General features: G+C 37.0%; 2 protein-coding genes across 2 annotated transcripts; both read right to left on the reverse strand.

Annotated features, from left to right (window-relative positions):
* Nucleotides 1–9,984: 9,984 nt before the first annotated feature.
* Nucleotides 9,985–11,674, reverse strand: LOC132066229 (putative late blight resistance protein homolog R1B-12). The gene is made up of 2 exons (XM_059459583.1): nucleotides 10,318–11,674; nucleotides 9,985–10,222 (listed from the first exon to the last, which is right to left on the reverse strand). The coding sequence occupies exons 1-2, from the start codon at nucleotides 11,346–11,348 to the stop codon at nucleotides 9,985–9,987; spliced, it is 1,269 nt and encodes a 422-aa protein (XP_059315566.1). The 5' UTR covers nucleotides 11,349–11,674.
* Nucleotides 11,675–19,760: 8,086 nt separating this feature from the next.
* On the reverse strand, nucleotides 19,761–22,647 carry LOC132057109 (putative late blight resistance protein homolog R1A-10). Its single transcript, XM_059449572.1, has 2 exons — nucleotides 21,103–22,647; nucleotides 19,761–21,007 (listed from the first exon to the last, which is right to left on the reverse strand). Exons 1-2 carry the CDS (start codon nucleotides 22,293–22,295, stop codon nucleotides 19,912–19,914), a joined length of 2,289 nt encoding a protein of 762 aa, XP_059305555.1. The 5' UTR covers nucleotides 22,296–22,647; the 3' UTR covers nucleotides 19,761–19,911.
* Nucleotides 22,648–26,463: the final 3,816 nt, after the last annotated feature.

The raw sequence follows: 26,463 nt of genomic DNA on the forward strand, positions 1-26,463 counted from the left end.
GGAAAAGAAGAGAGACGTAGGGCAGAGCATTTGAATGGAGTTAGATAATATAGGGTAAAGGTAAAATAGGATTATGAAATATTAAGTAAGGATATAATTGGAAAAAGAAATTAGGTAACAATGGAATAACACCAAATCGGTTGTTACATAAAATAGGGCTTTTTTCATTGTTACGTAACGACGGAATTTAACAATACAATACGATACATTTTAAATAATGATCAAAACAAACATTGTACTTGTAGTAACGATACAATACAATACAATGGGTAACAACGTTCCAAACACAGTGTAATACGTGTTGAAATGACACTTGATCTATCTCCCCTTCTCACTCTTTCATTCACAAAACATCTACTCAGGACAATGAGTAGTTAAAGATAAAGACAGCATCAACTGAACTAAAACAAAATCTGGAAAGCGCAAATGAAAATAAAAAAGACCGGTGATCCGTACCTCTATATAATATCATGGATGTATGTTTCTAGTCAGGCAAAAAAAAAAAAAAAAAAGGTGATCCATACCTCTATCTATCTGAGCTTGAGGAGTCTTTCTTATTATAAGGAAAACTCTTGTATTAGACAATCTTATGGTAGGGATTAAACTCTCAGATGAAGCCAATTAACGGAGGACCTTGCATACCATACAAGACAAAGAAACCTAACTAAACAACCCTTTCGCTGAAGATTTGTGATTTCCACTTCCAAATATTGACCTTGAATTCCCATCTCCTCAATTTGCATTTCCTTAATTTTCAGGGCAGAAACTTTCAATAGAGGGCCATGATCTTACCTCAAGCAGTTGCATTGTACAATTGCTCCCGAAACTTTCAGGAATTTCCTTGAGGTTCCAACAACTTTGCATCAGTACTTGTTGTAGGTTGGGATATGAGTCATCAGATGCAGTCCATTAGGGTCCAGAACAAAAATAACCCAAAAAAAAAGGGTATGAACGAAAATAACCCAGGAAAAAAAACAGGTACAAAAGTACCTTTAACGCATGATTTTCATGCGTTAAAGGACTTAACGGAAACGGACCCGTTAAGTCCTTTAACGCACTATTTTCATGCGTTATTGGAAGGTTAATAATTTCAACCCAATAACGCACTATTTTCATGCGTTATTGGATTGTGTTATTTTTTTTCTTTCTTTCTTTCTTTCTTTCCTTTTTCCTTTCTTTCACACTTTTTTACATACTTTAGCTATAGATTAATCATGCTTCGAGACTCCGAAACGTCAACATTTTATATAGAACCTGATATTTTTTTCTGCGTACTATAATGTAGGCTCGATACATCAAGGATACGTAAACGTTCGGATCGTCGTTTTAGGGGTTGAAAAGGTGCCCGAAGTAAGTTTTGTTTGAAAAAACTTAGTGTTTTTTTCCATACTTTAGCCATAGATTAATCATGCTTCGAGACTCCGAAACGTCGGCATTTTATATAGAAACGATATTTTTTTTACGTACTATAATGTAGGATCGATACATCAAGGATACGTAAACGTTCGGATCGTCGTTTTAGGGGTTGAAAAGGTGCCGAAGTAAGTTTTGTTTGAAAAAACTTAGTGTTTTTTACATACTTTAGCCATAGATTAATCATGCTTCGAGACTAAAACGTCAACATTTTATATAGAACGTGATATTTTTTGCGTACTATAATGTAGGCTCGATACATCAAGGATACGTAAACGTTCGGATCGTCGTTTTAGGGGTTGAAAAGGTGCCGAAGCAAGTTTTGTTTGAAAAAACTTAGTGTTTTTACCTACTTTAGCCATAGATTAATCATGCTTCGAGACTCGAAACGTCAACATTTTATATAGAACACGATATTTTTTTTGCGTACTATAATGTAGGCTCGATACATCAAGGATACGTAAACGTTCGGATCGTCGTTTTAGGGGTTGAAAAGGTGCCCGAAGTAAGTTTTGTTTGAAAAAACTTAGTGTTTTACATACTTTAGCCATAGATTAATCATGCTTCGAGACTAAACGTCAACATTTTATATAGAACACGATATTTTTTCGTACTATAATGTAGGCTCGATACATCAAGGATACGTAAACATTCGGATCGTCGTTTTAGGGGTTGAAAAGGTGCGAAGTAAGTTTTGTTTGAAAAAACTTAGTGTTTTTTACATACTTTAGCCATAGATTAATCATGCTTCGAGACTCCGAAACGTCAACATTTTATATAGAACTTGATATTTTTTTACGTACTATAATGTAGGCTCGATACATCAAGGATACGTAAACGTTCGGATCGTCGGTTTAGGGGTTGAAAAAGGTGCCGAAGTAAGTTTTGTTTGAAAAAACTTAGTGTTTTTTACCTACTTTAGCCATAGATTAATCATGCTTCGAGACTCGAAACGTCAACATTTTATATAGAACACGATATTTTTTTTGCGTACTATAATGTAGGCTCGATACATCAAGGATACGTAAACGTTCGGATCGTCGTTTTAGGGGTTGAAAAAGGTGCCGAAGTAAGTTTTGTTTGAAAAAACTTAGTGTTTTTTACCTACTTTAGCCATAGATTAATCATGCTTCGAGACTAAAAACGTCAACATTTTATATAGAACACGATATTTTTTACGCTTACTATAATGTAGGCTCGATACATCAAGGATACGTAAACGTTTTTTCAAACGTATACATAATCTATGGCTAAAGTATGGAAAAAACACTAAGTTTTTTCAAACAAAACTTACTTCGGGCACCTTTTCAACCCTTAAAACGACGATCCGAACGTTTACGTATCCTTGATGTATCGAGCCTACATTATAGTTTGAAAAAAATATAAAGTTCTATATAAAATGTTGACGTTTAGAGTCTCGAAGCATGATTAATCTATGAAAAGAGGTAAAAAACACTAAGTTTTTTCAAACAAAACTTACTTCGGCACCTTTTTCAACCCCTAAAACGACGATCCGAACGTTTACGTATCCCCGATGTATTCCTACATTATAGTACGGAGTAAAAATATCAGGTTCTATATAAAATGCTAACGTTTCGGAGTCTCGAAGCATGATTAATCTATGGTTAAAGTATGAAAAAAACACTAAGTTTTTTCAAACAAAACTTACTTCGGGCACCCTTTCAACCCCTAAAACGACGATCCGAACGTTTACGTATCCTTGATGTATCGAGCCTACATTATAGTACGCAGAAAAAAATATCAGGTTCTATATAAAATGTTGACGTTTCGGAGTCTCGAAGCATGATTAATCTATGGCTAAAGTATGTAAAAAACACTAAGTTTTTTCAAACAAAACTTACTTCGGGCACCTTTTCAACCCCTAAAACGACGATCCGAACGTTTACGTATCCTTGATGTATCGAGCCTACATTATAGTACGCGTAAAAAAAATATCGAGTTCTATATAAAATGTTGACGTTTCGGTGTCTCGAAGCATGATTAATCTATGGCTAAAGTATGTAAAAAACACTAAATTTTTTTCAAACAAAACTTACTTAGCACCTTTTCAACTAAACGACGATCCGAACGTTTACGTATCTTGATGTATCGAGCCTACATTATAGTATTTAAAAAAATATCGGGTGTTCTATATATAAAACGACGTTTCGGAGTCTCGAAGCATGATTAATCTATGGTTAAAGTATGTAAAACATTATGTTTTTTCAAACAAAACTTACTTCGGGCACCTTTTCAGCCCTAAACGACGATCCGAACGTTTACGTATCCTTGATGTATCGAGCCTACATTATAGTACGTATAAAAAAAATATCAGGTTCTATATAAAATGCGACGTTTGAGTCTCGAAGCATGATTAATCTATGGTTAAAGTATGGAAAAAACACTAAGTTTTTTTCAAACAAAACTTACTTCGAGCACCTTTTTCAACCCCTAAAACGACGATCCGAACGTTTACGTATCCTTGATGTATCGAGCCTACATTATAGTACGCAAAAAAAAATATCGGGTTCTATATAAAATGCGACGTTTTCGAGTCTCGAAGCATGATTAATCTATGGCTAAAGTATGGAAAAAACACTAAGTTTTTTCAAACAAAACTTACTTCGGGCACCTTTTCAACCCCTAAAACGACGATCCGAACGTTTACGTATCCTTGATGTATCGAGCCTACATTATAGTACGCGAAAAAAATATCAGGTTCTATATAAAATGCTGACGTTTCGGAGTCTCGAAGCATGATTAATCTATGGCTAAAGTATGGAAAAAACACTAAGTTTTTTCAAACAAAACTTACTTCGGGCACCTTTTCAACCCCTAAAACGACGATCCGAACGTTTACGTATCCTTGATGTATCGAGCCTACATTATAGTACGCAAAAAAATATATCAGGTTCTATATAAAATGCTGACGTTTCGGAGTCTCGAAGCATGATTAATCTATGGCTAAATATGGAAAAAACACTAAGTTTTTTCAAACAAAACTTACTTCGGGCACCTTTTCAACCCCTAAAATGACGATCTGAACGTTTACGTATCCTTGATGTATCGAGCCTACATTATAGTACGCGAGAAAAAATATCGGGTTCTATATAAAATGCTGACGTTTCGGAGTCTCGAAACATGATTAATCTATGGCTAAAGTATGGAAAAAACACTAAGTTTTTTCAAACAAAACTTACTTCGGGCATCTTTTCAACCCCTAAAACGACGATCCGAACGTTTACGTATCCTTGATGTATCGAGCCTACATTATAGTACGCGAAAAAAATATCAGGTTCTATATAAAATGTTGACGTTTCGGAGTCTCGAAGCATGATTAATCTATAGCTAAAGTATGTAAAAAAGTGTGAAAGAAAGGAAAAAGGAAAGAAAGAAAGAAAGAAAGAAAGAAAGAAAGAAAAAAAAAAAAAAAACACAATCCAATAACGCATGAAAATAGTGCGTTATTGGGTTGAAATTATTAATGATCAATAACGCATGAAAATAGTGCGTTAAAGGACTTAACGGGTCCGTCTCCGTTAAGTCCTTTAATGCATGAAAATCATGCGTTAAAGGTACTTTTGTACCTGTTTTTTTTCCTGGGTTATTTTCGTTCATACCTTTTTTTTTTGGGTTATTTTTGTTCCGGATTGTCACCATTATGAGTCATCAGATGCAGTCCATTCTTGGCAATCTAGGTTGCAAAAATGTGTTGTTCTATCTACTACAGAAGCTGAGCTTATTGTTGCCGTTGAAGCTTGTAAAGAATTGCTCTGGATGAAGAGATTTATGGAGGAACTTGGCTTTGCTCAAGAGAGGTATGTGCTTTATTGTGACGAAAAGTCTATTCATCTTGGCAAGAACTCTACATTTCATGGTAGGTCGAAACATATTGATGTGAGATACCATTGGATTAGAGATGTGTTGGATTCTAAGTTGCTTGAACTTGAGAAGATTCACACCGATGATAATGGTTCGGATATGTTGACTAAAGCTTTGCCAAGAGGGAAGTTTGAAGATTGTTACTTGATCGCCGGGATGACGGTTTTCTCCACATAGTCGGGAGGGGGAGAATTGTTAGGTTTTTGGGTTTTCCCTTCCTATGTGGAATTGGATTAATAAAACCCAGTCCAATTTGGATCAGGCCAATTTTGCCCAAAATTTCCTCTATATATAGGATCAATTTAGATCTTATTTTTACAACACAAGAGTGAATTCATAGCAGCCATATATAGAGAAAAAACGTGAGAAAGAAAGCAGATTTTCGTCCAGAAATTTTCTGCTACAGCAGTCCGCTTTAAATTGCGTTTTCCAATTCGTTAACCGTTGGATCGTGCTGAAATTTGAACTGGGAGTTCTCAACATCTGGTTCTTCGATTTCGACGGTGAAGATCGAATTTTGTGGTCTGTAGCTCCAGTTTTCGAGTACGAACAGTAGCTCATTTTTTGGGATAATTTCTCTCCTTTCTTCACTAGTTTTGGTGCTATTTTTTATGTATTGTTCTTTCCGTCTTGGCTTTGTTGTTGTAGCCATTTTGGAGAAAATTGTTGTAACTCTTGTTGATTATAGTGGAGCTTTTGTGGGTCGGAGGTCCCGTGGATGTTTCCTCTTCACCTTGGGCGGGTTTTACCACGTAAATTTGGTGTCTCTTCCATTCGATTTATTTTTGCTTGCTTTGCTATTTTATTGTTGGTATAGCTGTTGCTTGGATTTCCATTTGTGCTAGTGTTTATTGTCTTCTCTTGGTTCAAATAGTGTGGAAGTTTCGACTTGGGTATTTCTTCCGTTGTTACCTCGTTGTGCAATTTGGTTATTGCTTGTTTCTTCCCAACAAAGTGGTATCAGAGCTTGTGGTTGTATTTGGTTTTGTTGATTGTCTATTTGAATGATGGAGGCAAATATGAGTAAGATGGTTTGTTTAAATGGCAGTAATTACCATATTTGAAAAAGCAAGATGAAAGATCTTCTATTTGTCAAGAAGTTGCATTTATCTGTGTTTGCTTCTACGAAACCCGAGTCTATTAAAGATGAAGAGTGGAAATTTGAGCACTTACAGGTTTGTGGCTATATCAGGCAATGGGTTGAAGATAATGTTCGAAATCATATTGTGAATGAGACAAATGCTAAAAGCTTGTGGGAAAAGCTCGAGAGACTTTATGCTTTGAAAAGCGGCAATAATAAGTTGTTCCTACCGAAACAATTGATGAATATTAGATACAAAGAGGGACAAATTTCTATTTACGATCATATCAATGATTTTCGGGGTGTCTTGATCAGTTTGTCCGGAATGGGTGTCAAGTTTGATGACGAAATACAGGGACTTTGGCTTCTTAATACTTTGTCAGACTCTTGGGAAACCCTTAGAGTTTCTTTGACTAATTCTGCTCCTAGTGATGGTGTAACTACGGAATATGCTAAGAGTGGTGTTTTGAATGAAGAGATGGGAAAAAGATCTCAAGCTTCGTCTTCTTCAACTTCACACTCCGATGTTTTGGTTACTGAAGACAGGGGGAGAAGTAACTTCAGACGTCAGAATGACAGAGGCAAAAGTAGAAGCAAGTCAAGATCCTCGAGGTACAAGACTCTTACATGTGACTATTGTCACTTGAAAGGGCACATCAAGAAACATTGCTACAAGTTTAAGAGAGACCAGAAAAGGCAAAAGAAAGAAGGCGATAATGAAAATCGTGTTATTGTTGTTCGAAAATGATCTTGTTGCTTGTGGTAAAAATGATATCAATCTTGTTTTGTGATGAGTCTCCCGGTTTGTAGATTCAGGTGCCACTTCTCATGTCACGCCAAAGAAGGAATTATTTTCTTCTTATACTTCGGGTAATTTTGAAAATTTACGAATGGGCAATAATAGTAAGGTTGAGGTACTTGGCATTGGCACAGTTTGCTTGAAAAGTAAGAACGGTTCGAGGTTGGTTCTTAACAATGTCAAGCATGCTCCAGATGTTCATCTGAATTTAATTTCTGTAGGAAAGCTTGATGATGATGGTTATGATCAAACCATTGGTGGTGGCCAGTGGAAGCTTCTTAAAGGTTCAATAGTTGTGGCTCGAGGTTACAAAATGTCTGACTTGTACTTATTTCAAGGCTCCATTTGTGGTGACTCAGTAAATTTGGCGGAGAATGATACTTCATCAGAATTATGGCATAGAAGGCTGAGTCATATGAGCGAGAAGGGGATTGATAACTTGGCTAAGAAAAATTTGCTTTCTGGAGTGAAACAAGCAAAGTTAAAGATATGTGTTCATTGCTTAGCCGGAAAATAGAAAAGAGTTTCTTTTCAGAGTCATTCACCTTCAAGAAAGCTAGATTTGCTGGAGTTGGTACATTCTGATTTGTGTGGTCCTTTTAAAGTAAGCTCTCGTGGTGGTGCACTTTACTTTGTGAATTTTATTGATGATCATTCTCGCAAACTCTGGGTATTTCCTTTGAAGTCCAAGGATCAAGTACTTGATGTGTTCAAGACTTTTCGGAGCCTTGGTTGAGACGGACGGGGAAGAAACTAAAATGCATCCGCTCGGACAATGGTGGTGAATACATTGGTCCCTTTGATAATTATTGTAGACAAGCAGTATTCGACGAAAAACTCCTCCAAAGACTCCTCGTTAAATGGTTTAGCGAGAGAGGACGAGCGAACTCTAGTTGAGAGGGTTAGATGTTTGCTTTCGAGATGCTAAGTTGCCATTCATTTTGGGCGAAGCAATTAATACCGCCGCTTATGTTATCAATTTATCTCCTACCGTTGCTTTGGATGGTGATGTCCCGATGGGAGTTTGGTTTGGTAAGGATGTCTCTTATGCTCATCCGAGAGTCTTCGGGTGTAAGGCCTTTGTGCGTGTTCAAGGATGAAAGGTCAAAGTCTGAAGTTAAAACTAGGCAGTCTATCTTCATTGGTTATGGTCAAGACGAATTTGGCTATCGTTTCTATAATCTAATTGAGAAGAAACTTGTTAGAAGCCGTGATGTTGTGTTCTTTGAAGACCAGACAATTGAAGATTTTGACAAAGGCTCGAGAAGGTTGATTCTCGCAGCACCGCAGCTTAGTTGATGTTGATCCATTTCCGCGACTATTGCACTCGAAGAAAATCTTCAAAATAATGAAGATCAAGTTGATAATGAAGATAGTGATCATGTTCGGAATGACCAAAGACGACGTTGTTGATGCTCAGGTGGAAGATGATGTGGTTGGCAAAGAACCGCCTTATTGATGTTCCGAGAGTCTCTCGAAGATCTATTAGAGAGAAAGTATCTTCATCTCGTTATTCTCCTAATGAGTTTGTACTCTTGACTGATGGGGGAGAACCTGAAAGTTTTGATGAGGCCTTTTGGAGAAAACCGTGCGGGCTTGGCCCAAAGCGGACAATATCACATCATGTTAAGAGTATCTTTGGGCCGTTTTAGCCCAACAACTGGTATCAGAGCCAATGGTTTGGTGGGACGAGCATGAAGATGGCGGAGTGTGGCGTGGGGTCCGGCTTAGTGCCTTTGCCTGTCTATGGGCCGGTTTACGACCTTCACCCATAGCTTTGAAGACGTAAATTCACGACCCTTGGAATCACGACCGTAAATACTCCGACGATGTGGGTGGAACACGACATGTGAATCTCGACCGTGGTATGATAATGAGCCATGTGGAACTTAGTTCGAGGGAGATTGTTGGGTGTGCGAACAAAGTACCACATTGGTAGGAAAGAAAGAAAAATTGCTTATAAGGAGTTGGATAATCTTAATGATGTGAGGCCTTTTGGGGAAAACCGTGCGGGCTTGGCCTGGCCGACAATATCACATCATTGTTAAAGATATCTTTGCAGCGTAGCCCAACAACACCAAAGATATCTCTTAACATAATGTGATATTGTCCCGCTGCTAAGGCCCCGCACGGTTTTCCCTAAAAGGCCTCACATCATTAAGATTATCCAACTCCTTATAAGTAGCTCCTTTTTCTTTTCAGCTACCAATGTGGTACTTTGTTCGCACGCCCAACACCTAGATCCATTAGTTTCAAGACTTTAAGATTAGGAAAGTCCTCGTCCTTAACATCCCATTTTCTCCCTTTGAAAGCATGTTGCTCTAATTTCAGAACTTCAAGGTTGGGCAATCTGCCAATGGTTGAAATTTTACTCTAGGGGAGCTTAAGATTTACCAAAGTTAATTTCTTGAGGTTTGATGGGTATGTAAAGTCCTCAAAACCATGAGGATCTGACGCTGGCACAAGCTTAGAGACACCAATCTTGAGAGATTTGAGTTGTCTGAGAAAGTCAAAAGCAGGAAAGAAATTTCTATAAGAGGTTCTATATAATCGACAACTAAGCTTTTCAAGACTGGGTAATCTTTTCATAAATTTCTGGTAATACTCTCCAGCATTAATAACCAGATCGGAACATGTTTTCAAGTTGTCAAGATCCTCTAATAGTTGCCACGTATACAGACAAGTTAAATGTAGATGTCTCAAGCTTGTCATATCCCAAATGGAATTTGGAATGCAGGCTTTACGATAGATTCCGGTCACTATAAATGTCTCTAGCTCCTTTAGGTTGCATATTTGATACGGAATGTAATCAGGATACTGCAGCTCCAAATACTACATATACAAGTGTCTTACGCAGCTTTACGGAACTCAAATCTAATACTCTTAGGTGCTTCCAGGATCTATTCAAATCTAAATCAACCAAAGGAGAATTTACACTGGGACTGAATCGTAACGTGGTGATATTTTGTCCAGAACTGACTCCACAAGTTGGTTCTACAATATTCAGATGTCCAGACCTCCCTTGGAAAGATGGAAATATAATCACACTGGTTCAAGAAGGAGAGTAAGTGTTAGAGCCATTAATTAATCATCATAATAAACAACAATAAGCTAGAAACATCTTTAAATTGATTTCACTTACAACTGATTATGTATCCTCAGCAAAAAGTTTCCACTTTTAGCTTTCATCAGGCTGAATTCGTGTATTAAATCATGAATATGAACGGCTTTGACCTCCCATAAGGAATTTGTTTTTGCTACCATTACTAGGTTCCTGCTAATTAAATCCATCAAATAATCCATCGCAACCAACTCTAAGCTCTTCGATGTAGTACTGGCTTCAACAAAATTTTTCGCGATCCATAGTCTAATCAGTTTTTTGACTGGAACTTGCTGGTCCTCTAGAAATGAAGCAAAGTAGAGAAAGCATTTTTGCAAATGAATGGGTAAGTCCTTGTAACTCGGTTCAACTATATCCATGTAATCTTTCATTTCTGATTTCAAACTTTCAGATACTTCTTCCCAGTAAACTCCCTTGTGATCGTGTTTTCCAAGAAGACCAGCTACCAATACAACTGCGAGGGGTAATCCTCCACACTTTGTCGCTATTTGCTTACCTATCCCCTCGAGTTGTTGGGGACAATCACCTTCTCTGAATACCTTCTCCTTCAGTAGAATCCAACTTTCTTCTTCTGTGAACAAACGAAGGTGATGAGGACTCGATGAGATCATGGCATATGTGGCGATCGATTCTAGTCTAGTAGTCAAAATAATCCTACTTCCCTTATCATCATCTGGAAAAGGTCTCTTTATATCATCCCATGCCTCAAAACTCCACACGTCATCCACAATAATAAGGTACTTCTTTCCCTTCAAATGTTTGTATAACTTCTCAGCTAGTCCATCATTCCTCATATTTTTGGTACTATCATCAAGCTCAGAAATATGACCCAATAATTCAAACAAGAGAGCTCTGTTATCATAAGATTGGGAAGAACCACCCCACAAGCGAATATCGAAGCGATTGGAAACTACTTCATGATCATACCATTTGTTAGCCAAAGTTGTTTTTCCTAATCCCGGCATTCCAAAAATTGAGATCACATCTAATTCTCGAGGCCCTGTCACAAGTTGCTCTATCAGCATTTCAGTCTCTCTCTCAAAACCTACCATTGCTTCCTTTTGCTTTGATGAACTTGGTGTTCTCTCTAGTAATGGAGGGAGGAACAATGGAAGGTAGAAAAAAAAAAGTCAGGAACGAGTTGCAAGTTGTTTTTTTTTTTTTTTGGAGAAATCTAACTGGGAACTTTTTGCTTGGAAACTACGAGGAAAGGTCTAATAGGGAACCGTTTGCTTGTAAACTAGGAGGAAACGTCTAATAGGGAACCTTTTGTTTGGAAACTAGAAGGAACAGTATGGGATGTGGAGAAGAAAGTAAAGATAAGTCAGGTGTGAGAAAGTCTATAGAACTAATTACTATCCCCTATCCACTTGGAAGTTATGCATGAACGTAAGGCTCATGACTTCCCTCTAGACCTACCTTCTATTTAAGCTCCATCTACAAATGAGCCCAAGACTTTTGTAATTCAAAAATAAATTTTTGGAACCAAAATAACCCATTAAAAAAAAAAAAAGAACCTAAATAGGCTTCATGCACAGATTATGTGCGTAAAAAGACCAAAGTGTAGTTTTACACTAAAGTTCTTTTACGCACATAATCTGTGCGTAAAAGAGCTCGGGTCCCCCACCCCAGCCTTTATTCTTTGGAAATCAAACTGAAAATTAAGCTTTTTTCCATACTTTGACTGAAAATTAGTCACGTTTCAAAACACCGGAATACAAATATCTTATATAGAACTTAATATCTTTTTTAGCGTACAATAATGTACTCATTACATCGGTATACATATATGTTTGGATCGTCGTTTTAGGGGTTGTAAAGTGCTCGAAGTAAGTTTGGAAACTTGTTATCTTTAAGTTTTTTGGTACTTTGACCGAAGATTAGTCACGTTTCAAAACGTTAATATAAATATTTTATATAGAACTTAATATTTTTTTAGCGTACAATAATGTCGTCTCATTACATCAAGTATACATATATGTTTGGATCGTCGTTTTAGGGGTTGTAAAGTGCTCTGAAGTAAGTTTGGAAACTTGTTATCTTTAAATTTAATTGTCATAGTTTATAGGGTTTTAATTAATCTAGGACGTCGCATGAGTTATTAATAATCGGCAATAAATACTAAAATAACTAATTATCATTAAAAAAAAAAATACCCAAATATATATATAATATTAACATAAAATGTACATTTTATTTACAAATACACAATCTCCTAATGCCTAAGGCCAACCCCACCACCCTCACTATCATCAGGACCCTTTCTCTTCCTCTTAATGACAGGATGATCTATGCCATGATCATCCTTTCTTCCCTTCTTCAGGCCCTGGGTGAAAATATGCTTCCTGTGGGAGACGGCGGCGGTCTCTACCTGAGTAGCCTCAGGAGATGACTCAATCGGAGGAGACTGGACCACAGGAGCAGAAGAATGAACCTGAAATAACATATAAACAATTTAATTTTTCGTAAACTAAACATGAAATAACATATAAACAATTATTTAATAAATTATTTCTTTGTAAAAAAACAAACCCGTGTGTCGACGACCTCCACGAGATGGCCGGTCGAGGCTCCTTAGCCGGCTCCTCACCGGTCTCCCGAGTGCTACCCGCAGCCGTAGCCGGAGGTGGAGAGGTCAATCTCGGACAAAGCGGAGATGGGTCCACAGCGCGAAGAATGAACCTATAATACATGTAAATAATTTAGTTTAGATTAGTAAAATAATTAATTAATACGTTATTTTATTGTAAAAAAAAAAACTGTGTGTCGACGGGCTCCTGAGATGGCATGTGAGAGGGCTCCTGAGCGGCCCGCAGAGCCGGAGATGCAAATGGTCCCGAAGGCCCGGTACGTAGAACGAAGAAAGTAGTCATCGAAAATAATAGTCAAGTCCTCATCTCCGCCTCCCATATGTAGATCACCAACTGGCACCTGCGGAAATGATAACCAAGGATCATAATGTGGGAACATCTCTGGCGTATATCCAGGTCTCTGTGAAGTCGCCGGCACGGAAGAAGAGGGGTATCGGCGCGGGTGGAGCTCGACGGGACATATCGTCAGGCTCATCTATTAGACCTCTGCCAGTCCGACCACCTCTGCCAGCCCGACCACCTCCGCCAGTCAAATCACCTCTGCCAGCCCGATCATCTCTGCCAACCCGCCAACCTCTATCAGCCCTACCACCCTCAGAAACACCCTCTGGTACATCTTCATCGACACGATGCCACTCCTGTGCCTGTGTCATACCAGTGTCGGTAAGATGAACTATCCGTGCTGCATATGCCGCTATCCCGGGGTCGGTGGACTCCGTAAGGGGAATGCTCTCATGGCGTATCATCAGAGTCATCCGTAGCTGCATATATTTGCAAATTTTAAGAATTGAATAAATTCATAAACTAATACATAATAAGACGACGATTGAATAAACTTACCAGCGCCTCGTACGCTCCTGAGAGTGATGCATATCCTCGGCCATCAGGATGCGGCGTTGAGGGGTTGGCAAGCAAGAAGCGAGTGATATGCATATACCAAGTCATGTACTCATGGACCAGAGTGTCATGTCCGACCGCCGCTAGAGTCGTCATCCTCTCATTCCATGCATTGACTTCCTTGTGCATACGCGCCCGCCATGCCGCACTGTCGATCGAACGCTCGTCCCTGGTGTAGTGGTAGTGCTCCCAACGTGTAGCCGCGGGTATGTTGCGCACACCCAAACCGCCGTAATACACGGTCGGGTGCGTGATGCTCAACGATGTCCATATAGATCAATGGACACCGTGCGGTCCACATGTGCTCACCAGCCCTACAAAACGCCAGCAGCTGACCCAAAATTTGATCATACGACGTCCATATGAAAGCCTATAAGAGGAATTCAACTAGTTAACAATAAAAGACTAACAAAAATAACAAACTAATGTTAAATAAAAAAAACCTACCTCGGGGGCGGTCATGCTGTCTAACTGATCCCTAAACGGGAGAATGACATGGTGCGTCTCCACACCTCTGGTACGGCCTCGCGACCATCTCCGCGCGTATGGCATATCCTCAGCAACATAGTCATCGGGAGGGTAAGTGACTACGGTCGAAAAGGTCTCAACCTAGTCCACACCCATATCTCGTCATAGTCATCAAAAAAATTATTTATCGGTCGTCGTTTCGAAAAAAAATATATTTAGTGTTTTATCTACACACACTTAAATATATTACCGAAGAGGGCTAAATGCGGCGACCTCAACCTCTCGCCCATACAAGCTCGATCAAATCTTACTCGTACATGTAAGCCGAGACGGTGGCGCCCCAACTATAACATCCCGGCTCTAGGTCCTCGATAAAGAGCGAGATACCTAATAGCCATATCCGCGCCGACGTGTTCGGGAACATGATGCCCCCGAGTATGATGAGAAGATATAAGCGAGCACGTCGGTCAACATCAGCCTGTGTCGCCGCCTAGCCAATCGGATGCTGCAAATCTACGAGGCGCAAGTAAGCATGGAGGGAGGACCGCAACAACCGACTCCATCCACACATATCCCCCTGCAGAGGCTCGAAGCCAGTGAGCCTAGCCATCTTCTGGCGATACGGCAGCATCTCCGGAGGCTCCACTCTATACAATGCCTGTCCATCAATCTGTAGACCATAAATCACCTCGACATCCTGCAGGGTGATGGTAGCCTCTCCAATGCAGAGATGAAATGTATGGGTCTCCGGTCGCCAACGCTCAATCATAGCTGTCACTCGAGCCCTATCGTGCACTAGCCGACCAACCTCGATGCACCGGTAGATACCGCCCCGACGTAGTATATCTATGACACGGGGATGTGGGGGAACAACATCTAGAATATCTCATGCTGACTCCCCCAAACAGGTACGGACCACTCTCCTAGAGGATACCGGTGCATCCCATACATACTGGGACCTATGCTCATGCTGTAGATAAAGTACCTCTCTGTTGTCGAAGGGTCCCGGCTCCATGGTGGTGTCCTATCTATTTTAGGCATTTTAAATTAATCATTAATAAATGAAGTAAGGATTAAAGTAGTATATTTTTTACGCATTTTAAATTAATCATTATTTTTTTAACTAATCTCTAATATGTAGTATTAGTTATGTAATCTTTTACCGAGAAATTATACAAAGGATTGAATCCTAAACTAACGATTTTCAATTTCTAATTAGCAAATAAACAAATAAACAATTAACTAACTAATCAAATAATAAAAAATTAATTAGCATATAATTATTAAATAAAGCGAGAAACTAACTAATCAAATAATTAACAAATAAACAATTGGCTTAACAAAAACTAAATAAATAATTAGCTAGTCTAACAATTGAAATAACTAATCTAACAATTACCAAATACTAAATAAGCAACTAATAAACAATTAACAAATTAACAACTACTAAACAAATAAAAAAAAAATTTAAAAAAAATGAAAAAACTGGCTGAAAACAGCCCATTTGCTTACAAAAAAAGTGCGTAAAATTTATTTTTTTGTCCATATTCACACAATAGTAATGCTTAGGTTAATAAATTAACAATTAACAACAAATGAAGAAAAAAAATAAAAAACGGGCTGAAAACAGCCCTTTTACACACAAAAAAGTGCGTAAAAGTATTTTTTTGTCCACATAATAATGCTTAGGTTAATAATGTAATAGAAAAATCGTAGTGAAATACCTAGATTGAAGCTTTGATTTTGAGTTTTTGAATTGAATTATACGCCGCTTTATTGCGAAGAAACTTATTCCTAAACTTCAATATACCACTTTTGAGTTGGAAATCAACAAGAAAACTATGTTTTTTATCGCATGGGACCTCGAAAAAGAACCTTTAATGGCTGATTTTTGTTTTTTATTTCGAATTTGGGGGACCAGGTGGGAAGGCCGACCCGATATATTTCGACATCTCTTTGACAAGCATTATGTGCGTAAAAGAACTTTAGTGTAAAACTACACTTTGGTCCTTTTACGCACATAATCTGTGCGTGAAGCCTATTTAGATTTTTTTTTAATGGGTTATTTTGGTTCCAAAAATTTATTTTGGGGTTACAAAAGTCTTGAGCTCTCTATAAATGGATAAGATCCCAAGTAACACACTTTTTTTTTTTATAGTAAATTGAAGGAAGGACGATATCTTTTACGTTTAAAAATAATTAATTTTAAAATTCGTATCCATGATTTTAGACCACTAATTGCAAAAATCTTTTTGTTATTTGTTGATAATAATTGGCCACCAACACCTCACATGCCAGAAAGCTGACTTGCTTGACCTATTGAAATGTCATGATAAACTTCTTGCACATTGTCTGCTAGCTATAATTTCTAGGCAAAGATATTCTACACGGACTTCTATTTGTCAAAATATCTTTGTTGTCCAAAACCAAGTTGAAAATATTTTACAAATTCAATTTTCTTAAATTTCTTTTAAACTAAGCCATGAACTATGGAGTACCGATAAGAGATAAGCATCCTTTACCTTCAACCTTAAGGTTGTGGGTTTGAGTCACCAATGGAAGAATAAGGTGAAAGATTTTAGGGGTAAAAAAAAAAAAAAAAAAAAAAATATATATATATATATATATATATATATATATATATATATATATATATATATATAGAACTAGGGAGTACCATAATGGACGGATGAAGTTAATTTAAACAAAGAAAAAGACAACATAGAAAAGAAAAAAGGGAAGAAAACGCCAAATACCACCAAAACTTATAATCTAATAGTATCAGTAGGAGTCTATCACTATGGGTTCGAAACTTCCCGATCCCTATGTACGGTGTATTCGATTCTCATTATTCCTTTGTCTCACCCGATCTCCAGTGTCGGAGTCAAAATTTTCACTAAGGAGATTCAAAATATGAAAACTTAAACACACGAAAAAGTCAAGGGAATTCAATTTTTACTAGACAACAATAACAACAATATATCCATTGTAATCCCACAAGGTGGGGTTTGGGGAGGATAGAATGTACGGAAACCTCACCCCTACCTCGTGGAGGTAGAGAGGTTGTTTCCGAAAGACCATCGGCTCAAGTAACACATATCAAAGCAGTTTTAAAAAGACAAAATATAGCAGTAAAGCAAACATAGCAAATGATAGAGAAATCATTACATAACATACACATCACCTATATACATAAAAATAATTTTAACTTTTTATATACAGTGTAATTTTTCATCGGGTTCACCCCATTGCTCTTATCTAACTCCGCCCCTGCCTATGTAACAGAGAAAATTTATATTTTTTTAAAAAAAGGGAAGAGGGAATTATCAAAGAGGTACATAATTAAAAACTTGGCTAAAACCCATGCACCTGTGAATCAGTCTATTAACTATTCAAAGAATTCTCAAACAACAACTAAGCCAATTCCACAAAGTTGTCAAACTCAAAGAGACAATTAGTCCATTGCCTTTTTTGTTCACAAGAAGAGTAGCTCTTACTGTTACTGGATTGAGTTTTTCAGCCACTTTTTTCGAGGCCTTTTTGAAGACATTTAATATTTATCAACTATTTCTAATCAACTAAATCAAAACTGACTTTTTATGATATCGATGAGATTTTTCCACATAATAGGGGCGAGTTTCATTCTCAATAATCCCTTATCAGAGGTGAATTTAAAATTTAAATTTTATGATTTAAATTTTTAATATTGAATCTATTATATTTTAAAAGTTATGAAGTCATACCTATTTAACATATAATATTATTTAACGCATAATATTATTTTAATTATTTTTGCCGAGCAATCAAATGTGTCATAAAATCAAATACTCCATCTGTTTCAAATTACGTGAACTTATTTCCTCATTAATTCATGCTAAGAAGAATGATCCTCTTTCTATATTTGAAAATATTACTTTTATACAATGATTTATAGCCACACAAAATATATGTGACTGATTTAACACAAATTTAAAAGTTTTTCTTTTTTCTTAAATTTCTTGTCCAGTTAAATGGGTTCTGTAAAATGAAACAGATGGAATATCTAACACGCACCTGTGCATCATTTCTTATCTGTTCAAAAATCTCTCTGTTTGGGGGAAATCATTCCAATAAAGCACAACACACTCAAATCACCAAAAATTCCCAAACAACAACTAACCCAATTCCACAAATTATCAAACTCAAAGAGACTGTTAATCCATTGCCTTCTTTGTTCACAAGAAGAGAAGCTCTTAGTGTTCTTGGCTTGGGTTTTTCCGTGACTTTTTTTGAGGCCTTTTTGCAGACACTTAATACGTATCAACTATTTTTAATCAATTTAAAAAATAAAAAAAATAAAAAAAACAGACTTTTTGTGAGATCGATGAGAATCTACCACATGATAGGGCGCATGTTTCGAGTTATTACAAATCCTTCCGAGTGTATTAAAGTCTTCTTTTGTTGATTATGATTTGACTAAATCCCGGAACACCTGAGAGTATTATATTTAAGTTCTGCAATCGTGGATCGCATACAAACAAATAAATTATAATATAATGCAACTGATTGAAGTAAGATCATGTCTCTCTGTTGAAAGTACTGCCCTCAAAATCAAGGAAATGCAAATTGAGGAGATGGGGAATTCGGTTCAAGGTCAACTTGTAAGTGAGAATCACAAATCTTCAGTGGAAGGGTTGTTTAGTGAGGTTTCTTTTGTCCTTTATATTTGAGTTAAATGGGATGGTATGCAAGGCCCTCCTTTAATTGTCTTGATCTAAGAGTTTGATCCCTACAATTAGAATGTCTAATAGAAGAGCTATCCTTATAGTAAGACAGCCTCCTCAAGCTCAGATGTATAGAGGTACGATCACCGTCTTTTCTCTTTTCCGATTTTATTTAGTTCAGTTGACGTTGTCTTTATCTTTTCCACAAGACCAAATAACATCCATGTGATTCTCTTTAACTACTCATTGTCCAGAGCAGATGTTTTGTGAATGAAAGAGAGAGAAGAAGCGGAGAGAGATCAAGTGTCATTTCAACATTTAATGACACTTAGCTGACGTGAGGTTGATATCATAAATAGTTTCACGTAAAGCTGTTTACTCATACATTAGAATTAAGAAATCAGTACAACATACTATAAGAATAAGCTACTTGTAAGTGTAAGGAGCATTGAAGATTCACTTTAATGGGACCATGAAATGGTTTGTCTATTAATCCACTGATATTGTAAGGGCACAATACAGGAGCAGGCCCCCAAACTTGGCCTCAGCTGACAAGTATCTATGCCCTTCAACTTTGGGTGTGCACAAGTAGACACCTCACCTTGTATAAAGCTGAATATGTAAACACAAATATTACAAAGCTGATTGCAGCAACTACAAGGACAATTTTATTAGACATTGACTTGGCTCAGGCAAAAGGTGTAGTAACTTTTGCAGAATTACAGTTTAAAAGCTATAAATGAGTAGAAAAAATACCATGCATGTTACTAGTCTGGCAGAAAAAGAAAACGATAGCAGCCAGCTAAAAGAGAAAAGTCCACTGCTCCGTGCCACTATATCTGGCCTTGAAGAGGTTGTCTGATAAGGAGAACTCTTTTATTGCAACATTAGGGCCTTGCATACATCATGTACAGCATTCCATTTTAATTCAGAAACTACAAGACAAAGAAACCTAACTAAACAACCCTCTGAAGACGACTTGACTTCCACTTAAAAATAATGACCTTGAATTCAAAATTCCCCATCTCCTCGATTTGTGTTTCCTTAATTTTGAGGGCAGCCTTTACAACAGAGTTGCGACATGATCTTATCTCAATCAGTTGCATTGTGAACTTGCTCCCAAAACTTTCAGGAATTTCCTTCAATTCCCAACACCCTTGCACCACTACTTGCTGGAGACTTGGATATGAGTCATCAGTGGCAGTCCATTTTGACATATCTAGATTCTTTAATTTCAAAACTTTAAGGTTAGGAAACTCCCCGTCCTTAACGTCCCATTGTCCCCCTGTGAAGGCATGATTCTCTAATTTCAGAACTTCAAGGTTGGATAATCTGCCAATGTTTAAAATTTTACTCCAAGGTAGCTCAAGATATACCAGAGTTAACTTCTTAAGGTTTGATGGGTATGTAAAGTCTTCAAAACCGCATGGATCTACCGCTGCCCCAGAGACACCAATCTTGAGCGAATTGAGTTGACTGAGAGAGTCAAAAGCAGGAAAGAATTTGCTAAAAGCGGTTCCTGAACCATATAATCGACAACTGAGTTTTTCAAGATTGGGTAATCTTTTCATAAATTTCTGGTGATTAACCCCATGATTAATAACCAGATCGGAACACGTTTTCAAGTTGTCAAGATCCTCAAAAAGTTGACATATATGTAGACAAGTTATATGCAGATGTCTCAAGCTTGTCATATCCCAAATGGAATTTGGAATGCAGGTTTTATGATAGATTCCGGTCACTATAAATGTCTCTAGCTCCTTTAGGTTGCATATTGGATACGGAATGTAATCAGAATACTGCAGCTCCAAATACTTCAAATGAATCAGATATTGTAATGCATATACAAGTGCCTTACTCAGCTTTACGGAACTCAAATCTAACACTCTCAGGTGTTTCCAGGATCTAGTCAAATCTAAATCGACCAAAGGAGAATATACACTGGGAATGAATCGTAAGGTGGTGATAGTTCGCCCAAAACTAACTTCAGAAGCTGGTGCAACGATATTCATATGTCTAGAACTAACTTTTGAAGATGGAAATATAGTCACACTGGTTAAAGAAGGAGAGTAAGTGTCAGAGCCATTAATAAATTATTATAATAAACAACAAGAAGCTAGAAACATAATTAAATTGATTTCACTTACAGCTGATCATTTATCCTCAGTAAAAAGTTGCCATATTTAGCTTTTACCAAGCTAAATTCATGTACTAAATCATGAATATGGACGGCTTTGAGCTCCCCTAAGGAATTTACTTTAGCCATCATCACTAGGTTGCTCCTTATTAAATCCATCAAGTAATCCATTGCAACCAACTCTAAGCTCTTCGATGTAGTACTAGCTTCCACAAAATTTTCCGCGATCCATAGTCGTATCAGTTTTTTAACAGGAACTTTCTGGTCCTCTAAAAATGAAGCAAAATAGAGAAAGCATTTTTGCAAATGAACGGGCAAGTGTTGGTAACTCGATTCAATTATATCCATGCAACCTTGCATTTTTGACTTCAAACTTTCACCTATTTCTTTCCAGTAAAGTTCTTCCTTATCATGTTTTGCAAGAAGACCGGCCACCAATACAATTGCAAGGGGTAATCCTCCACACTTTCTAGCTATTTTCTTACCAATCTCCTCGAGTTCTTGAGGACAATAATTGTCTTTTTTGAATACCATCTCCTTCATTAGCATCCAACTTTCTTCTTCTGTGAACAAACGAAGGTGATGAGGACCCAAAGAGATCATGGCATATGTGGCCATCGATTCAAGCCTGGTTGTCAAAATGATCCTACTTCCTCTATCATCATCTGGAAAAGGTCTCTTTATATCATCCCATGCCTCGGGACTCCACACATCATCCACAACAATGAGGTACCTCTTTCCCTTCAAACTTCTGTATAACTTCTCAGCTAGTTCATCATTACTCATTATTTTGGTACTATCATCAATCTCACGAGTACGACACAGTAATTCAAACAAGAGAGCTCTCTTATCATACGATTGGGAAGAACGACACCACAAGCGAATGTCGAAGCGATTGGAAATGGCTTCATGATCATACAATTTCTTAGCCAAAGTAGTTTTTCCTTGTCCCGGCATTCCAAATATTGAGATCACATCTAATTCCCGAGGCCCTATCACAAGTTGCTCTATCAGCATTTCAGTCTCTCTCTCAAAGCCGACCATCGCTTCCTTTACTTTAATGAACTTGATGGTCTTTCTAATGGAGGGAGGAATAATTTTTTTTTTTATGTTTTCAATCAGTAAACAAGAAAGTTGGAGGGAGGAATAATTGAAGAAAGACTCATGGGCTCCACTTTGGCTCTTTAGTTTGGTGAAGCCCATTAGGGAAACTTTTGCTTGGAAAGTAGAAGGAACGAAATGGGAAAATACCAATAGGAAAGTGAAGAATATAGCTTTCTTTTGTGCTGATGCTCAAAAAGCACATAAGTCACCCAATACTCAGCAAAAATAAATAAAGTAAGTAAAAAATGCTCACTAAGATTTAAACAATAGAATGACCAGGGGCGGAGCTACAGTTCCACTTACAGATTCGGCAGCGTGCTACTAGCAGCAACATCAAATAAATCTCGTATCATCACAACCACCATAAATCACAACCAGCAACACCAAACAGTATCTCTTATAGACCACTTGAATCTGGCTCTTCCTCTTCGCCAAGCGAAGTTGGACATTAATCTGTATCGATTACCGATATCTTCAATATATTAACATTTCCATTAATGGGTAAATCTTGAGGGTCGTTTGGTTGCTGGTTAGGAGCTAAGTTATTCATGTATTAAATCTTGCACAAGTAATGTCATGTTTGGTAGCATTCCTTTTGCTATGTACGTAATGCGGTGTTTGGTTTGCAATTTAGAAACCCGCATAACTAAAAGGTGTACTCCCTCCCTCCCCAAAGTGATTGTCCTAGTATGACTTGACATGAAGTTAAGAATTAAAGAAAGACTTTTGAAATGTGTGGCCTAAAACAAGTCTTAGATATTTATGTGGCTATAAATCATCTCATAACGTTAAATTGTTTCTAAATATAGAAATGTGTCAATCTTTTTGGGACAAACTAATAAAGAAAGTAAGACAATCTTTTTGGTACGGAGGGAGTACAAGTTATGAGGGAATTTATGTATTATTTTATGCAGGATATATAGAAGATGAAATAACTAAACCCTGCATACACAACTAATCCCTGTATAAAATAATACATAGATTCCCTCATACCTAACCTCTGCATTAATTACTAGGCATAATACGTAAACAGACCCTCAAACTTGGCCTCAACTGGCAAGTATACCCTCTAGCTTTGGGTGTGTACAAGTAGGCGCCTCAACCTGTATAAAGTTGAACACGTAAACACACATTCTGACGTGGAACTAACGTGGCACATAAATTTTGGAGGTGTGTAGATGATCATTTTGTAAGTTGGCGTTCAACTAACAAAGTGGAGACAAGTTGAGCTACCTATTTGTACGCACCCAAAGTTAGAGAACATAATTGCCAGCTGAGGCCAAATTTTAGGGTCTGTTTATGTATTATGCCTAATTACTAATACCTGCATAACTCTAACTGGCAACCAAACAAACCCTGAAAGTTAACTTCAGAAAGAGAGGAAAAAAAAATTAAAAAAAAAAGGAAAAAGAAAAGAGAGACTTAACTTGTCAAACAACTTCAAACTAGTCTTTCAACTAGTATACAAATCATCGGTTTTGACAAGATCATATAACACTATATCCAACAGTTGAACTTAAACACCTTATATAAATTATAACCAATAAAGGAATAAAACAAGCCCAACTAACTGGTTAGAAGCTTAAATACTAAGTAATCAGACAACTGGCTAATGAGCTTTTTTTTTTTCTGATGAATGAACCTGTCAAACAACTTTCAATTCAAGAAAGCAAATATTGAACCTGCGAATGTATGAATGGCATGTCAATTCATTCCTCTCTGTCACTGCAAAGGAGTACTTGTGGTGGAATGGATACCATTTATTCGAGGTTTCAGGTTTGAATCCTCGCAATGGAAAAACACTTTCCAACTTTGATTTAGCGGGCGAGTGGATTACGGTTATTATATTGTTATACCAAAAAAATGTAGCTCATCACAATTTTTGGCAAAGGTTAATACTTACTACTAACAAACATCTTTGCTCGCGAACACTCAAACCTCTCTTTAAGTTAAAAAAAATATCAAGAATTTCGTTCACCTTCCAAATTCAAATTTTCTATGATAGAGTGATTAAAGGGAGACGGATAAATCTAAAATTGTAGATTTATTACATGACACTTCCCTTTATTTTCTCTCTCAAAGGCCAAACCTAATTGCTTCCTTAATTTGGTCTAATGAACTTGATGATCTTCGTTTCAAATTTTCATTTTAATTAAACACCATTATGGACTGAGGAGCAAAGGCGGATGTAGTAAAGGCTTAGGGTGTTCAGTTCAGTCGAACACCCTGGGCAAAAAATTACAGTGTATATTTAGGGTAAATTTTCATGTACATATATTGACTTTTGAACATCCTGAACAAATGCAAAAGCTGGTTTAGTTGTTTTTCCGAACACCCTGATTGAAAATCCTGAATCCGCTACTGCTGTGAAATACCATAATGAACAAAATGAGTTCATTTACACAAGGAAAACGACAACATAGAAAAAGAAAAAAGAAGAAAATAGGGAAAAGGTATAGAGCCCATTTCAGTTACTTGATTAATACTCACTCCAGTTTCAATTTCTTTGTCTTACTTTCTTTTCCATCAGTTTATAGAAAATGTTACTTTCTATATTTAGTAACTATATACCGCAACATCCTACATGACATATTTAAGACCATAAGATACAAAGAACATTTTGGTACATTACACTCATTTTTAATTAAAACCACAAGATTCAAAAGTTTTCTTTATTTAAACTTTGTGCCGAGTCAAATTAAGATAAACAAATAGAAACAAAGGAAGTAACTTCTTTGGCCAAATTTATTAGAAGACTAAAAGCACAATTTTCAAGAAAGAATAGATTTTTGAAAATTTAATGCGATTGGTCAAAAACAAAAAATGCTTTTGAGCAGCAACTTAAATAATTTTTCTATTGTCGAGAAAATAATTTAAATTTCTGATTTTTCAAAAATAGAAGCAGAAAAGTTTGTATTTACCAAACTTTACTAAAATCAATTCTTTCAAGACGAGTATAGAAGTACTTGCACGGTTTGCCCTTCAAAGGGACTGGTCTTTAATATTTACCCTCTAAATGGGCCGGTTGGTTTTTAATTTTTTCCCTTCAAAATCGAACTTATGTCTATAGGGGCATAAGTTCTTTAAGGGCATTGGCATAACTTATGGATATTATGATGTATAACTTATGACTATCAGGATCGATGTTCAAACCTCCTGGCAATGTGAAATCAGCTGCAAAGGTGACCGTTACACTAGTAGAGTGGCCATACAACTAGATGTACTTGAGTTGCCTTTATAAATTATTCGCTGCGCGTCCTTTCCTTTAATGAAAGATAGAATGAAATTGTCACACCCCAACTTTTGATAGGGCATGATAGGCACCCGACCCTTACTGAAATTGCCTGCTGCTTGCCAACTAAAAGGAAAGTATATATATAGGAAGGTAAAAGTTGAGACTCAATAAATAGGTGCTGACGGAGGCAGAGGCGGATCCAGGATTTAAACTTTAGGGGTTCAACCTTTTAACATTCTTAGCATATAAACCATTTATTTAAAAGTTATGGGTTCATGTCTACTATTATTGCAATTTTGATAGATTTTTACACATAAATTTATACTCCATGTCGAAAGTTTAGGGTTCAATTGAACCCCCACCCAATGTGCTACATACGCCCCTGGATGGAGGCTTAAACAATGTGAAAATGTAGCAGATATATAGTATTTGGTTGGTAAACACTAGCTAGCCACCAATACTTTACGGATCAACCAATAGTAGATGCGGATTTAAAATTTAAATTTTATGGGTTCAATGGTAAGATTCTTAGTATTGAACCTATAATATTTTTAAAGTTGTAAGTTAAATTAAATCCCTACCTATAAGGCTAGATACGCCTCTGGCCAACAAACTTATTTGACTTTTGACCCTTTAATTTGAAATGATGGGCGAACCCACGACTAGGGGTGGTAATGTTATACCCTATAATTTTGTACGTTGAGATTTATGAGTGTTGATTGTTTTAAGTATAGACGCTGGAGTTACCTTCAAGAATATATGAGATTATATGCGCCAATCTTATGATTATGAGGGTAAAGTTCATATAATAAGCTATGGAAGGATTGAAGGGCAAGTGAATCAAGGAAATTAAATTTGTTGAACTTTCAAGAAAATATGAGGGGCAATTTTGGCCCAACTTATAGGAAGAATATCTTTTAGTATATGAGGAGTTTTGAAGCAAAGCAAGAGCCTAAATTGAAGTTCAGGAAGTCTAGTTTCCAATGCAACAAACCACTCGTTGATACGATGTTGGAATAGTGAATTATGGAC

The sequence above is a fragment of the Lycium ferocissimum genome, chromosome 1 (assembly GCF_029784015.1).
Source record: "Lycium ferocissimum isolate CSIRO_LF1 chromosome 1, AGI_CSIRO_Lferr_CH_V1, whole genome shotgun sequence".
In the NCBI taxonomy this organism is placed as follows: domain Eukaryota; kingdom Viridiplantae; phylum Streptophyta; class Magnoliopsida; order Solanales; family Solanaceae; genus Lycium; species Lycium ferocissimum.

Coding starts and splice junctions, on each gene's coding strand:
- LOC132066229 (XM_059459583.1), bottom strand. CDS start 11,348: ATGGTAGGTTTTGAGAGAGAGACTGAAATGCTGATAGAGCAACTTGTG. Junction 10,223..10,317: donor CTGAGGATACATAATCAGTT/GTAAGTGAAATC, acceptor TTCTTGAACCAG/TGTGATTATATTTCCATCTT.
- LOC132057109 (XM_059449572.1), bottom strand. CDS start 22,295: ATGGGCTTCACCAAACTAAAGAGCCAAAGTGGAGCCCATGAGTCTTTC. Junction 21,008..21,102: donor CTGAGGATAAATGATCAGCT/GTAAGTGAAATC, acceptor TTCTTTAACCAG/TGTGACTATATTTCCATCTT.